Raw genomic sequence first — 16,783 nt, 5'->3', positions numbered from 1 at the left:
GGACCGAGCGGGGCGGACCAGTCCACCGCGGACCACGCGAGGCGAACCAGCCCACCGCTGGATGCTGGCTGACTCCACGGAACGCCGGTGACCTGTGCCCGGGACCGCGGGGCTCCCAGTCGCTCGGTCACTCCGCTGGATGCCGGCTGACTTCACGGAACGCCGGGTGACCTGTGCCCGGGACCGTGGGGCTCCCAGTCGCTCGGTCACTCTCCCGCCGAGCAGCCGACCACAAAAACGTCGGAATGCGACGCGCGCGAAGCAGGCAGGTGACGCCGTCCCAGATGCTAGGGTATACTGTTCATACTGAGTTTACTTCTCGTGCGCCCGTTGAGCCCTTGTTCGCTCAGCTGCCATGTACCGGTCCGGCTCGCGCAAGCGCCTGCGACCATGAGTCATGACGAACACCAGCGATACGTGCATGCGGTTCAGCAATGACCAGCCCATATGAAAAAACCTATAATTTCCCTTCAGATCATGCCAGAAATATGCCGGCATCTTTCGCCGCGAACGCACGGCCTCTAGAATGTAACAGGCCCATGGGACCGAGCATCTCATTTATGCCTTTATAACACGAAATGCTTGCATCATTCAGCACCACCTCCTGGGCGCTGTCCCACGGGTACTCTCGCCTCCGAACCCCAGCGAAACCGCACGGTCCGCACACATCCTGTACTGTTTATGAGAGCGTCGGAAATTAATCACAATCTGCCACATCATCCGGCCGCCGACGCCGCACCGTTCCCGGAGGCGGCCGGCCGGTCTGGCGCCATCGGCACTGCCAAACCGAGCCTCCCTCCCCATAACTCCAGCATGCGCCGTCGAACGCGCCGCCCGGCCGACCAGGCCCGCCATCTGCAGCGCTCGGTGGCGGTCGCACCGAGCAAGGCATGTACCCGGGATATTAACGTGCAATATTATATATATATATATATATATATATATATATATATATATATATATCGCTTTTGATTGGACGAAAAGGGATCCGGATTCCAAAGCATCCCCGCACAATATCGCGTGCAAAAGCCGTACCTTATCTTATCGTGGACAATCGGCGGCTCTGCCCCTTCCTGCAGCGCTCTCCCAGCGGCACGTCAGGGCCGCACTGCGGCGTCAGAACGACCTCACGGCGTCAGGTCCGCACTACGGCGTCAGGTCCGCACTACAGTGCGTCAGGTCCGCACTAAGGCGTCAGGTCCGAACCACAGAGCCGTCAGGTCCGCACTACGGCGTCGTCAGGTCCGCACTGCGACGTCAGGCGAGTAGACGGTCGCCGCCACTGCACCACTCCCCGGGTCGTACTGGGCCTGGCGGCGGGCCGGCCGGCCGGCCGGCGCGCTGCAGGGGCGCCGGCGGGGGCTGGCAGCCGGCGCCGCCTGACGTCACCGCCACGCCGCCCCACCTGCCCCCGGCTTCGCTGCCCTCCAGCGGACGCGTCGAGCGTGCTGGCCCGCCGTCACGGCGCCGACGGCGGCCGCGCGCCGCTCGGGGCGCGGTACATGACCCGAGGAAACATCACGCGCCGGGCAGGGGCGGCCCGGAAGCAACCATGACACCACCAGCTGACCCAATGTCCTTGTGATGTCCCCAATACCCATCCTCGGGTTCATGGCGCGCTGTGGCTGATAATGGTGCCAGAGTGGCGGCACTAGCAGAGCTTAAACCCCTCGCATTCTGATAAAATCCCGATAAAGCAGAGATTAGACGCGCTGTGTCATGTACACAATAATAAAAATAAACCATGACGTTGGCCCCGAGACCGCGGATCATGCTCCCTCGACGCCGGCGAGACGGAGTTGAGGCCTACCCTACACGGTTTCTCTCTGGTCGGAGCCAGCCGGCCGGCCACAGCGGGCCCGACATCGATTCCCCATTGATCCGGCGCCAGACAACGGGCCGGCCGCTGTGCAGTTGCATGACCTTGGCCGGCAGATCCGCGGCTGCGGGGTGCGGTCGGGCGCGTCCCGACGCGCGCCGGCCGGCCGGGGCGCGGCGGGGGCGGAGCGGCGCGCCGGCCGCGCCGAGTCACGTGGCCGGACCGGCGCGGCCGCGTCCGCGCCGGTCCGATGATGCCGGAAACCGCCACCGCGATGGGGCTTCCGCCCGCCCCAGCTGGAGGCGCCGGAGGAGCGGACGGAGAGGCAGACGGCGACGGAGCCGACGTGGCTCGTCGGCGCGGCGCGTCGAAGCTGGTAGAATCGTCCAGAAAGGCGAAATTACGGAGAATGGTTTTCACGAGTCAGCGTTGGTACACCGTTCATTCCAGTGGAGGCTTGACAGTGCAATGCTATTGCAAAAACGACCTAAATGAGACGACACAACATCGCCCCCTGCGCAGCGGTCAGGGAATGCCACGAGAAAGCGTGTGATGGTCCCTGAATGTACTTCAAGCATTCCTCCGTATGACCGCTGGGCGTCGCTACCGAGTGATCGGCCCATCGAGACGTTCGCACGACACGGTGCGGTACTGGCGGGTCTGCTGGCGGGCAGGCCACGCCGGCCGTGTCAGCGGCACGCACACTGAGGTCGACGCCGACCATCCGGCGGCGCCTCCCATTGTGCGGTCGGCCGTCGGCAACAGCGACCGACGACGCCAGACTGTGTCGGAGCCTGGCGCAGCGGAGCGGCGCCGCCGACAGAATGGCGGTCGTCTGGCGAGGAGCGCCCGGTGGAGGGCAGAGCTGCGGGACAGGCGCCGCCAAGTTCCCCGACCGACGGAATGACGGTCGCCTGGCGAGGAGCGCCTGGTAGCGAGCGGGGATGGAGCCTGGGCGTCCAGAGCGGCTTTCGTCACACTCCCGTAAGGGCGTGACTGCAGACATATGGATCAGGCAGCACATGTACGATAGCTGCTGGGAAAAATGCTTAGTGGGGCGTCTCTTGCTCAAAACAGGCAGGAGCCGCATTTCAGAGCAAAAGCAAAGACGCCTGATGTGTGCATTTGTTTGCTATGTGGTCTTAACATATCAACTACAAGATAGATTTCCATGGTATGCTTTTCAGAAGCTCGGTCCGCCCGTGTTTGCTGCGCCGTCGTCCCGGCCGACAGATGACGAGGGACACGCCGTCGTCCCTGCTGACAGATGGGGAACAGGCTGTCGCTCCGGCCGACAGATGACGGGGAACGCGCTGTCGTTCCGGCCGACAGATGACGGGGAACGCGCTGTTGTCCCGGCCGACGGATGACGGGGAACGCGCCGTCGTTCCTGCCGACAGATGACGGGGGGACACGCCGCCGTCCCGGCCGACAGATGACGGGGGAAGTGCCGCCGTCTCGGCCGACAGATGACGGGGGACGCGCCGTCGGATAGATGACGGGGGGACGCGCCGCCGTCCCGGCCGACAGATGACGGGGGGACACGCCGCCGTCCCGGCCGACAGATGACGGGGGACACGCCGCCGTCCCGGCCGACAGATGACTGGGGGACACGCCGCCGTCCAGGCCGACAGATGACGGGGGACACGCCGCCGTCTCGGCCGACAGATGACGGGGGGACACGCCGCCGTCCCGGCCGACAGATGACGGGGGGACACGCCGCCGTCCCAGCCGACAGATAACGGGGGACACGCCACCGCCCCGGCCGACAGATGACGGGGGACACGCCGCCGTCCCGGCCGACAGATGACGGGGGGACACGCCGCCGTCCCAGCCGACAGATGACGGGGGGACACGCCGCCGTCCCGGCCGACAGATGACGGGGGACACGCCACCGCCCCGGCCGACAGATGACGGAGGACACGCCGTCGTCCCGGCCGACAGATGACGGGGGACGCGCCCCGACAGATGACGGGGGACGCACCCCGACGGATGACGGGGGACGCGCTGTCGTTCCGGCCGACAGATGACGGGGGACGCGCCGGCGCCGCGGGAGACGTGCCAGCGCCGTGTTTGGCTTGGCTCGCAGCTACGTCCGGCGACCAAAGGCGACGCCAACATGTCAGCAGCTGACAGGCCGCTGTTGCAGCTGCCGAGCTGCGGCCGTGGACGGACGCGTCGCTGGGGTCAGAGACAGCACCACTGACTGAGGTCAGACAGGGAACCACACTGACTGGGGTTAGCTACAAGGACACTCACCGAGGTCAAAAAAGTCCCACTCGCTGCAAAAGCCATAGGACCATCCGCTGAGATCAAACGCAGGAGTGCTTACTGAAATGAACTCCTGCAATTCCAAAATAATACTGAATCCAATGAATAGATCAGCCCAGGCTTGTGACTCGCGCGACATATCCCGGGAATGGCTCGTGGCCAGAAGTCTATCGTTCGGCGGCGTCCGACTGGCAGCCTGTCCTCTGGTCCTGCCAGAGCCCAAGTGGTCAGGTGACCAGCCTGTCGCCTGGTCTAGTCGGGGCCTGATCGGTCACGTGACCAGCCTGTCATCTGGTCTGGCCAGGGCCCAGATGGTCAGGTGACCCGCCTGTCACGTGGTCTGGCCAGAGCCCAGCTGGTTACGTGACCAGCCTGTCACGAGGTCTGGTCAGATGACCAGCGCTACGGTGCGCTAATCCTGCCACAAGTACGAGCTCAAATGAAGTGAAGCTCATGACGCTCTCGCTCCGTGGTGGGACCGCCTGGAGTGAGCCAGCCCTCTCCCATGGAGGGCCTCCCTTCACCCTGGCGGGGCTGACCTAGTAACCGGACCGTCCGACTATCACCGCCTGAATCTGCGTCTGCTTCGACGGACAAAAACCTCGCCGACGGCACCGAAAGGCCCACTTCTGAGAGCGGCACAGGCGGCGGCGGACGCCGGGCCGCCGGGCGAAGGCCCACCGGCAGCCGCTGCCGAGTCACCGGTCAGATCTGGACCCGGTCACGTGCAGGGCTCACTGAGTCAGCACCGCCTGCTCCCGCTGACTCACCACGACTCCGAGAAGTCCGAGTCAGTGCCCCACGAGGCCCGAAGGCACGCTCCTGGGGGAACCTCTCACGCGGAGTTCCAGATTCCGCGCGCCCCGTGTGCTCGCCCGCCACCTCACATATGCGCTGCCGGGTGAGGAGACGGCCGGCAAAGCCACGTGGGCACGTGGTCGCCACGGTCGTGCCGGCGCCGCGACCTTCGCAGCCGGCGGCTGCGGAAGCAGCGGCGGGCCAAACAAAACCACTGGTCCATCCCCCGGCCGGCGGCCAATCCGTTCAATCACCCGGCGCCGGCCGGGACCTTGGGCGATGCCGCGCGCCCAGTCATGCCGCCTCACGTGGCTGCGCCGGCGCCGGGCCGGGCCGGGCCGCACAGCGGCGGCGCGGCGGCGGCGGCGGCGGCGGCGGCGGCGGCGGCCCGCCAGACGGCCTGGCGGGCCGCGCCGGTCACGCGGCGCGCTCGGACAGCCCGGCGAGCCGTCACGCGAGGCGAGGCCAGAGCGATCGCGACGAGCCGCCGCAGAGCGACCAGGCAGACACCGAAGGGCCGCGAAAGGAACCAACATCTGAATGCGTGGACTGCGCGGAGACGCCCCTAGAGCCATACACCCGGGCACGCGTGATCGACGCTTGAGGGGGGGGGGGGGGGGAGGGAGCGCCCCGTCACAGCCCAGCGGCCATCAGCTGATCGCGCGGCCGCTCTAATGAATGAGGCCGCCCAGGTGACTGCGCCAGTATATGGCATCACCTCTTGCTGGGACAGACGACAAGGTCGTTCACCTGGGCTGGTCCAGCTTGGACAGACAGGACCAGACGGTCGTGATGTCTCCTGACCTGCATGCATTACGTACCGACAACGAATGGTGCGTATAACGGATACGAGAGCAGAGGCCGAAGGTCATGCCCACAGGCCATAGACTCAAAGGCAGAAAGGGAAGGGCGGCAAAAACCTTGTATTTTAAACGTTTAATAACATTTGCTCAACACTGGAGCTTTCGCATTGGTGAGGGGGGGGGGGGGGGCGGGCAGATACCTTCCTAACCTTCACACAAACTCAGCACGTAAACGGTCTACCGAAATTCACGGCATGAATTAACATCCAACTAGACAGCCTAATGCCTCCCCGAACCCCTCCAGAAAGTTCTATAATCGCTTCACTGCGTTGCGCGGAGCGGCTTTGCTGAATGACGTAGCGCGGATTGGCACTGAAGCGAGTTTTGCTAAACGCTAAAACATCCTGCTTATTCAGCCCTCTTCCGTCTCTGCATGAATGCATCAGCCAGAGCGAAAACGGCCTTCAGAACCAGACGTCGACCTTAGAGGCTGGCCAAAGGCCATCAGGTGATCTCTGCAGAATACGAGGGAACACCGGGAGCAGTGAGCGCATTCCCAAGCTCGCATTGCAGACGTTCTTCCACTCCCACACCGATCAACGCTGAGCCGGCGGTGGCGGCGGCAACGGGGGGGGGGGGGGGAGAGGAGCCGGAACGTCGGCGGGGTGACGGCGTCGCTGCTCTGGCCCGGCGCCAGCCGACGCCGCGGGCCTGGCACCGCCCGGCGCCTCGTCCTCGCCGGCAGCAAAACGGCCGACGGTCCGGTGAGACCAAAGCCCGACGGTGGCGCCGCCCTGGCGGCGAGCGGCCGAAGCTGGGCGCCGCTGCCGTTCATGGTCCGCCGTCCGCCTGTGTGCCGCATTTCCTGGCCAGGTCCGCGTCGCCGCGCGCTGACCCTCTGACCGATATGACGTCACCGGACGAGGGTCCGTGGGTGTCGGGCTGCACGGGACAGGACGCACACGTGGCGCGGGACCGGCTGCCGGCCGGCCGGCTGGCGAGCGCGGCGGCACGTATCGACCGGCGTCCCTGACCCTGACCCTGAGAGCCACGGCAGCCCGGCTGCCAGCACGACTGTCAGTCATATATCGTGACCACCAATAAAGGATTTCTGCATTTGCGTCCGCGCAGTGCCGTACTTGCAGTCTAAAAAGTGATGTCATTAATTTCCCTCGGACATTTCAGCTGATGGGCTGCGAGAAGACACTTCCTGTGTTCAAAAGATTCACCACCTGACCTATCAGTTTGCCATCGCAGAAACTTGGATGATGCTACTGAACAGGCTCGAACATGCAAAGCATATTCTGCGAAGCAGGCATTTCAGAGCACGGAGGCACGTCCTGGGCCTCTCATTGCCATGCAGGCCTGTGCTCCCAGCGCGGCGCGGCGTGCGGCGACGGAGCGCCGGCCAAGGTGAGCCAATGTCAGCCGACGGGCGACGAGGGCGGGCGCCGCGCGCTCTCGCCCGCACACCGGCCGCCGACATCCCGGGCTTGGGGCCGATCGCCGCTCACATCGGCACACCGCGGCAACACCGGCGACGGTCCCCAGCCGCACGCCATCTGCACATAGCCAGGTCTGTTGGCTTGTTACAGACCGAGTCTGCCCGCTGAGGGAGCGGAGAGGCCGTGCTGTTCGGCAGTAGAGCCGGTGAACTCCGCGGACCAGCGTCCCCGCGAACACAGCGGAGACTGAAGCTCCGACAGCCTTCCGACCGTTCCCTGGGAATCCTCGACAATCCCTGGCGGCTGGAGTTACGCCCTAACTACTGTCCCAGCTGGGATGGTGACGGACAACTTGTCGGCTGCTGCACCTGTTGTTATCTGTTCAGCCTGCCAGACCCGGCCGGCTGCTGACCGGTGCCGGGTCAGCTGACCGCTGCTGACCGAGCTGGCGGATGCTGACCGGCGCCGGGTCAGCTGGCGGCTGCTGACCGATGCCCGGTCAGCTTTCGGTTGCCCGGCTGTCGCCGCTGGTCAGGAGGCTCGCCGGCCGCCCGGACCGCATCACCCGCCCGTCGGCCGACCGGCCTGCAGTGACCTTGCCGGCGTCAGCTGACCTTCGCCAGCCTGCGGACGAGGGGGCCCGCTGGACCGGCACCCACAGCCCGGGGCGCGCGGACCGCTGCTGATCGCGGAGCTGCTCGACGGTCTCACTGGCGCTCGCCGTCCGACGCGGCCATCACAGCAGGAGGCGCGCCGACTGCGCTCGTCGCGGCAGACACGGCACCGGCGTGGGTGTCAGAGCCCCGCAGCTGAGCCGAGTCAGCAACGGCAGCCCTGGAACCTGAGGTCCCCCGGGTCCTCAGGTCCAGTGCGCCTGCCGCACTCCACAGCCGAAGTCCAAAGGTCCCCTGGGCGCACCGGGCCAGCGCTCAGGCCCCGAGCGCCTATCGTACCCGTTCGTGAGAACGGGGCACCTCTGGCGCCAGGTCAGACGTGATGACCGAGCACATGCACGGCGATTACCGGCCGGGGTCGGCCGTGCCGGTGAGCCGCGGCACCCCGGCCAGGCGTGCCGGGGCCGGGCCCGGCCCGGGTCGCCGGCCGTGCAGACCACAACGGCCCGCCGCGGCCCGCTGCGGCCCCGCCGAGTCTACACGGCGCGACACGTGCAGCGCCGACCACTCCGGCCGGCTCCGAATAAGGTGCGAACGCCGAAGCCGCCGCCTGGCAAATATGGCCGTGGCCGCCGCACTACGGATGCCGTTCTCGCCAGCGCTGCGAGGTGACTTAGTAGCCGGACTGGCCGAACTGTACTGGCGGCGCTGACAGAACTGACAGGTCCGCAGCTTGGTCGAGTCAGCAACGGCAGCCCCGGAACCTGAGGTCCCCCGGGTCCTCGGTCCTCGCGCGCCTGCCGTGCCCAACGGTCCGAGCACCCAGAGGTCCCCTGGGTCCCCTGGGTCCAGCACGCCTGCCGCGCCACCAGTCCGAAACCTGAGGTCCCCTGGGTTCTTCGGTCTGCCCCCGCAAGCCAGTCCGAGCCCAAAGGTCCCCTGGCGTACCCATAGCAACGTACCCATGTTCGTTGTCTCCGGCAGGCATGCCATAAATGACGCATTGCATCCTGCGCCTGACCGTAGTGATCCCAAGGCTTCGGTATTGGCTTAAGCTATGAATGTAAGTATTCTCTCACCGGTCTGTCGTACCCTGCCGCACCTGGTAGACGCTATTTCATGTCGGCGATATCAACCATCGCCAGAATGGCCCGGATGACATAAACGACACCGGAGTGCTGCTCCATGTCGGCCATGCCCGGCATGACCGGACTGACCTGTTGTGGCCTGTAGTGACCTCGAAGGTCAGTCAGGCGGTGTCGCAGATCGGTCACATCCACCAGCAGACTGTCACGTTCAGGGCTTTCGGCGAGCTGCGAGGCAGACGCCTCCAACTCATTCACAGACTTCTCAATGTCCTGAGTCTGAAACAGGTCAGGCCGCGTGCTGAGTCAGCCATGAGACTAGCATACAGGACATAACAGTTCACGCTTCGCGTGCCGAAAAGATACATACCACCGCATGTACGTATATGCCGCACAACAAAACCGCAAACAAAAACCGCAAACATCACTCAGCTGTCATCGCCAACTAGAACAACGATATGACAGGATGTCAAAGATGTAACCAACACGCTTCACGTCCAGCTCCGATTCACTCAGCTGGCTCATGTTACGTTCAGGTAGACAGGAAAACTGTTTATTTGGTTTAAAAACGCCCGACATCCCGTCTGGCGGAGTTGTGTAAATATTTCACGGACGGCATCACAGCAGGCGCCGCGGGAGGCCGGGAGGTGCACGTCCACAACCGTTACAGGCGCCTATCAACAGCCCCGGTGAGCTGTGACACTTGGCAGCAGCAGGCGGCGACCGCCGATGGCAACGCTTTGATACCCGTCTCACACAGCTATCGAACAAACAGACCGGAGTTCGCCAAACCCACCGGCGCACTGCCACAGCACTGCATGGCCGGCAGCTGAGGGTGCATACCATACGTACACCAAAGGGGAGGGGGGGGGGGACGAACACTTCCCGCCTTTGAGATTTTTGCGCCAAACCGGCTTCGGCAGTTGGGTACCTGGAGTATGGACCATATTTGCAGCGAGCTTTCTCGAAGCACAACACCTGCACCCATGATACTCAAGAGAGTTTTTCAACACAAAACAACGTTCAGAGTGGTATCGAAGCTGCACTGTTGACCCGAGCCTGCCGCTGCCGCCCGGCCGGCTACACAGCCGCGCGCTCGGACACCTGACGCCGCCATGCCCGCTTCGCCGTCTGGCCGCCGGCCGGCATTGTGAGGCGCCGTCTGCAGCACTGACAGGCCGCACACGGGCCGTAAACAGGGACGGGGCACGCCTGGCCGGCACGACCGGGCATATCTGATAGGAGCGTGCCGGCCTGGCTGGACGGCCTTCGGACCCCGCTCCCTGGCGGACGGCGGCCAGTGCCACGGGTCCGCACGGGACACAGAAGGCGCCGCGTGCCGGGGCTAGCGCGTCCAAACAGTCTCGAACACCGACAGCCACGGAAGAAGACGGGGAAAACAGATCCTGGGGGGAGGGGAGACGGTTCGGGTCGAGGTCCGCCCTCGCCGGCTGCTGTGTCAAGGTCACGGAAGGTCCGACATCGGGCGAAGGAGACGGCTAGCGCGGTGGAATTGCGATTTTTGCGGCGTGGCCCGAGCTCAATTAAAAAAGGAACACGACGCACGTCGTCTGACACCCTTTCATGGAGCGCCAGTCACCAGAGAGGTCATATCAGCGTTCAAGTCTATGGCTCTACCGGGACTCAAACCTGGCCATTCCCACGTGATAGTCGAAGTTGCTAACCACTCGGTCATTGGACGCCCATGTTTTTTTTTATTCAGGCTTAACTGCGCAGTTCAATTCAACAAAAATGTTTTGAGAAACTCTCTTAAAATGTGAGAACAGCCTTACGGCGAAACAGGACGGGAGGTGGCTGCCTCGTGGGCCAAAAAGCACCCCAAAAGTTCTCCTGTCCCACAAGAGGCGCTGGGGACTGAGCCAAAGCGAGACGCGGACATCCATTGAACGCCGTGTTTCCATCGCAGCGGATGAGCCATGCTATGAACATATCGTGATGAGGAACGGAGCCCCATCATATGCTCACATGATTCTCCCGACTCGCTTTTGGATGGACATGAAGAAAATATGAAGTCTGCCTTACGCTTTCCAAAATAATTGTCCAAACTAAGAACCATAACTAATTTATCTATTAGCCCTTCCACCAGATACTTCGTCCATCCATAGGTGGTTGATCGTGCAAGTCAGGCGATGCTGTTACAAGCCAGGCTTCCTTGGAATTGAGCCCAAACACCTCATAAGCCCCGAGGATTTGCCGATTGACAGCCAAACAGGCGACAGAGATTTCATCATCGAGCTAGCACGCCGACACAGTCACGCTTGTGCACTTTTTCCGCTGGCACTGATGTCAGCTTTGGTCAACAAGGCAGACTAAGCAGTGCATCCGTTCTGTCGAACTAGATAAGCTCCGGTAAGCCGCCCCATAAGTGTTGATCCGTTCACTGTTAAAAGCCGGTGCTGATTGCCACCTGGTATCACCGTCTGACGGTATGGTCATATCGGGGAGATATTCCGAAGATCATAAGGAACGGGGCCCGCACGCCGCGCTGCATATGGTAGGGGAGATGGGGCACGAAACACGGAGCGACGGCAAAACAAGAAAAGGGACGGAAAAGACCTGACAAATGTTATCGACGAACTCTGCGAAATCTAGCGGATATAGAAATATTTTTGAGGTGTGTTCCAGTACTTACCAACACAGATGATGCCTCATGGCTATATCAGTGATGTTTAAGTGCGAAAACAGAAATCTGTCGTCGAAATAGAACTCTGTCCTCGAAAATAAAAATATTGTCACTTTAACGTCAATGAGATGTAAAGGCCTGCCTAGGATTTCGCGCAACAGTGTTAAATTCGACTTCGTCGATCGAGAGGACCTGGATTCAGAAGGAGTCTTGGGTGGTCCGGAGGAAGATTGCATACTTCAGCACATTCGTCATCTTTGGTGCGATGTAGGCGGCAGCGGAACAACATAAAACTGGGCGTTCTTCATGCCTCAAAACGTTGCAAGTCATGCTACCGGAACACATTCATAGCTGAGATCAACCTTGAGTGATACTATATGCTGGGATGACTGAGTGTTTAAACTGACTCACAGACCTGCTCGGAGCAATACTTTAATTTCCCTGCAACCAGCGGGTCGAATTTCAAGGAGACCAGACTGTTACTTCCGTAAATGCTTCTCATCTTTATTCGTGTCATTGTCTGGGTAAAACGTCTGACACCCTGCACCCTATAACGCCCCGTAAGTGAAGTACGACCGTGAAGACCGTCGGCTCAAGACGACAAAATTGACTCTTGAGCTCTTCAGATTGGTTTTGCCCCTGATCAGGCGATAGGAGCGACGAACTGGGGGAAAATATTCAATGAACGGTCTGACGAAACACCTGCCGCAGGGCGGCTGCCCGTCAGCCAAGCCCCGGATCAACCGCCACACTGCGGAAGCCGGGTGGCTGAACTACAGGGGCCGGCGGTCAGGACGTGTCAATCGAGCCCGCCCCGCAGACCGCGGCCGCCGGCCGCCGGCCACCTGCCCCAGCCGCCACCTGACTGCAGCGGCCGATCACTGGCCGACCCCTGGCCGATCACTGGCCGACCCCTGACCGACCCCTGACCGACCCCTGGCCGACCCCTGACCGACCCCTGACCGACCAATGGCCGACCCCTGGCCGACCCTTGACCGACCCCTGGCCGACCCCTGGCTGACCGCTGGCAGACCCTTCGACACCTGACCGACCTCTGGCCGACCCCTGGCCGACCCTTGACCGATCCTTGACTGACCCTTAGCCAACCCTTGGCCGACCCCTGGCCGACATCTGGCAGACCTTTCGACCCCTGACCGACCCCTGACCGACCCCTGACCGGCCACTAGCCGACCACTGGCAGACCGCTGGCAGGCCCCTGACCACGGCCTCCGAGGCGCCCGCGCGCGGCGGGGGCGTCTGCTCACATGGACGACCCAGCTGGGCCCCGCCGAGCGGCGAGCGGTGGAGCCGTGCCCGACCTTGAGAGGGCGGCGGCAGCGCCAGGGGCGGGGACCCGTGCCGGCGCGGTCCGCCGCGACCGCTGGGCAAGGGCGGCCATGGGCGCCCGCCGGCCGGCAGCACGGCCCGGAGCAGGGCGACGCGTGGCACAGGCGGGGACGCCGCCAGGGCTGGGACGTCGCTGGCGTTTCGACCAGCTGGTACTGCGGCGAAGAGGCTGGAGACCACAGCAGAGCTGCACATCAGCACGCGTCACCAGCTCGTGATTCGGAAAGTGTCAGCCTCCCCGCAGATGCCTCCACAGATTAGGTGCAGGTCTGATTCAGTCTTCGAGGCTTACACAAATGATATGGGGATCATAATTATTGCGATCTTGAGGACCGGAATTTCCCCTCCAGGATGCAACGTTTCAAAGAGAAGCACTTGGTGTTGTTAAAGTGCTGAGTGGCTTCAAAGATCACCAAAACTGCGCAGTTACATCCCCACTCACGAAGGATGGTCCTTACCCATTGGAGCATGTCGAATGCCAGTATCTTTGCCATTCATATCAGGGAAGTTGCAATCGAGCGATCTGGGCGGAGGCTTAGCAGCGATATGGTGTATCTCCCGCATCGCGCAAATAAACAGCCGCCACTCCCACTCTGCCATAGCTATCGCGGGGAAGAGGCGACAGTCGGACCTTGCACACCCCGTGTGCCGAGACAGGCCACTGAGTTCAGTGCAACGGATGAAAGCAGTTGGTGAGGCAATCCGCTGTAACCGAATTGCGATAACACGGCGAGCCCCGAAACACCAGCTGATGAGTCACCAGCTAATGGGGTCATCAGCTGATCGCTTCAATCTGATTATTTCCATTACTGCATAACTACGCTGCAAACAGCCCCATCACTCACAATCTGCGGCATGAGGCATGCGATCCTCGTGCGCACACTGACGGCATCACACTGCCGACGCCGCCGACGCGCAGCGCTGCTCCCGCCTGCTCGCTCGCTGGGCTCCACCCGGCCGGCCGGCGCGCCGCTCCCGCCAGATGTCGGATGGGACGCCGGGCCAGGGCCGATCGTCGACCCGCTCTCACCGCTGTCAGAGACGGAGTCTGGGAGCCACAGGCAGCCGCGGCCGCCTCCATGGCGGGAGATAATACGAGCGAGTGGCGGCAGGGAGGGAGAGAGAGAAAGAGAGAAGGGGACCAGCAGCGCCCACCGCCACGGTCCGCTTCGCGTCGCACTCGCCGACGCCCATCACTGGGAGGGCCAGCCGCGACGTACCAGCCCTGGAGGCGTGTACCGATGGCCTCCATCGGTGGGAGGGTGAGTTCAGCCGGGTCACGGCGCCTCCGGCGGGACCTTGACCCGCATCGGGCCGGCACCACGTGCGCGGGCCGGCTCGGGGTGGCGCGCCGGCAGGGCCTGAACCGGCTCCGGGCCGCGAGTCTCCGGCCGGCCATGGCGCCCTCACTAGACGTCCGAGGTCGCCTTTTGAGCGGGGAGGGACGGCGGGGACACGAAGCGGTCGCTGGGGCTCGACCTGCGGGTTTGAAGGGCCGTGGAAGGCTGGGCGGCGGCACCCGGCATCCCACTGACGAGCACGGCTTCGCCACACTTAAGGTTGAATCAAGCCTGGAGTGCCTATTGGCCGCTAGGGAAAAGACACAACAATCTCTACGTGGAAGCGTTTTACTGACCTTACGCCCCACGCCCCCCGATATTCTAGCCGGCTATCCTGGGACCCTCCCCCCCCCCCCCCCCATTCACCTACATTCGAACCGTCAATCAGTATCCGCCCTGCATTTTAACGTATCGCTGCTCAGGGCACGCGAGTTTTGAGCCCACGTGAAGCTCTATATCGTCAAGTGGAGCTTATGACCGTGTAATCTTAACGCCGTATCTCCGGTTATGACCAACTAATCCCCTTTTTAGACACTTTGAAATCATGATAATGAGTGTAAGCTCGCTGGCAGGCAAAATTTGCCATCCCACGGCTAAGGTTTTCACAAGGCAGTGCCTTTGCCTCATGACTCAATAAAAAGAATAAAGTAAGGCGCAGACCGACGAATGAGCCGCGCTTGCCGAATTGGTGACAATGACGCGTCATAACTCGAGTCATGCGACGAGCCATGAGTCGAGTTTCTGGCGAGCCATGAGTCGAGTCTTTGGCGAGTGCTTCCAAGAAACAAATCAAAGATAGCCGCTCAGCCAGTCAGTCGTGCAAACAAAGGAGGCGCGCGCGGCCCGCCTCACCCGCAAGCAAATTGACCGATCCCACCTACCGCATCCATGTCCAAGGCCGGCGAAAGTCAGTGGCACTCTCAGCCCCTCCACACACACCACGCACGCACACACACCGCACCCACGCGCCCCGCCTCCGTCGGTCACCGTTCGGTCGGACTGGCGACCGAGCCTGCCCGGCCGGCTGCCGGTGTCGCGACGCGTCGAAATAGTCACGCGGTCGTTACGAAATAGCCTCCTCTCGGTCTGACGGACGGGGCCGGGACCGACGCCTCGGTGGGTAAGGGGAGGAGGGCGGGCGGCGAGCCAGCGGAACCGACGGACCGCGGTAAACAGACGGCCGAGTCTCACCGGTAATGACGCCCTCTCACAGCGACTCACAACGAGACGGCGAGTGAGACGGTGAGTTCGAAACCTTTAAGCGCTCACTGCTCCCATCGCCACCGCTTCTCCGACACACGACCAAGGCGTGCCCGCAGGGGCCGCCAGTGGAGGGGCGCCTGTATAACGGCCTCTGTACTATGTGCAGTCTTAACGCAAACAAGGTTCTGCATGCTGGATGTGATTGCGAAATCTCGCCTCATTGGGTCAGGAACAGCTGCAATGTTGAATATCCGCTTACTCCGGTTACCTTTTGGCAGCATTCAATACACTGACTTAGCGCGACGGCCGACAAACGCTACGCTACTGCTAGTTCCGTTCGATCACGTTTGTTATCGTGGTGCAATAAACAAACACCGATTCTGAGACTCAGCCGAACCGAAGATGCCCCGACATGTTTGTGATAAGTTGAATGTGCAGCTTTCCTTACGAGACAAAGCTGAGATGACGTAGTGTCCCCAGGCAACCAGTCTGTTGGTATCGAGGGGCCGCCAGCGGACTGGTGGTACCAATCTCACAGGAAGGAGGTCCAGTGGGCAGAACCTCTTTGGGTTAACATCACAGTGGAAAGCTATTGCATCTACGTTTGGATCCCGTGATAACTTTTGTGCCTTTTCCTTATAACACGGCACTTCTGCAAAGTTGCGCCTCAACGTGGGCTACGTGGGAGACGAGAAGACCATCTGTTGACTTAAAATCACTCGCTATCATGAATCGAAAGATCAGGGTGTAGTTTATTATTCAGCTGCAGAGCGGGCGCTTCAGTACCCCTCCCCCCGCTCAACCTTGAAGATCTCGACAGAAAACCTTTCTTCATGTATTTCACGCATTTGTTCAACCTGCTTTCCACTGTCCCCTCCCCCCCCCCCAAACTTGTTTCGTGAAATCACATCCTTGCGGGAGCACAGCCAGTGACGCAAATGTATTTAAAAGTAACGTCCTCCGGGTACCCCACCAAGTAACTCAATTCCTCCGTCCATTCTCGAACATCGACAGCTCCCAAGAGCCTCTGCCTATAATCCTCAGCAAAGCCGACGTCCGCTCCACCGCCCACCCACTGCACCACAGATCGCACGGCCGGCACGCCCGGCGGTGACCTTCACTGACCTTGACGGCGGCGGCGGCAGGCGGCTCGTCGCTGACGCCGGTCTGCAACGGGAGGCGGCGGGTCAGCGCGCGCCGATAAGGCCGCAGGCGTATCACGTGACAGACGCCGGCGGCGGTGCCGCGGCTCATGTGGCCACCGCCGCAGGGGACGGAAGCGCTGTGTTGTCCCGCTCGGCAACATCATAAGCTAAGAGCAGTTCAAACGCGCAAGCAGGCCCGCGATCGGTTCCACGTCTGCGGAAGCACGTTCGGTATCGCAGGCTTCAAAGCCGCGATACCGACTTCATTT

At 62.2% G+C, this 16,783-nt stretch overlaps 1 protein-coding gene across 1 annotated transcript in view; it reads right to left on the bottom strand.

Moving 5' to 3' along the window:
* Positions 1–16,536, bottom strand: part of LOC119101968 (titin) — a gene marked incomplete at its 5' end in the record, with an annotated part of 32,973 nt that extends 16,437 nt beyond the window's left edge. Inside the window, 2 exons of the mRNA XM_037225375.1 lie at positions 8,968–9,114; positions 16,495–16,536. Coding sequence (XP_037081270.1) covers positions 8,968–9,114; positions 16,495–16,536 — 189 coding nt within the window. The remainder of the gene's footprint in view (positions 1–8,967; positions 9,115–16,494) is intronic.
* Between the last annotated feature and the right edge of the window lie 247 nt (positions 16,537–16,783).

This window comes from Pollicipes pollicipes, unplaced genomic scaffold, assembly GCF_011947565.3.
Source record: "Pollicipes pollicipes isolate AB1234 unplaced genomic scaffold, Ppol_2.1 Scaffold_5204;HRSCAF=6150_pilon_pilon_pilon, whole genome shotgun sequence".
NCBI lineage: Eukaryota > Metazoa > Arthropoda > Thecostraca > Pollicipedomorpha > Pollicipedidae > Pollicipes > Pollicipes pollicipes.
Note: the sequence above shows the minus strand (reverse complement) of the source record. Positions and strands in the feature narration are given on the sequence as shown.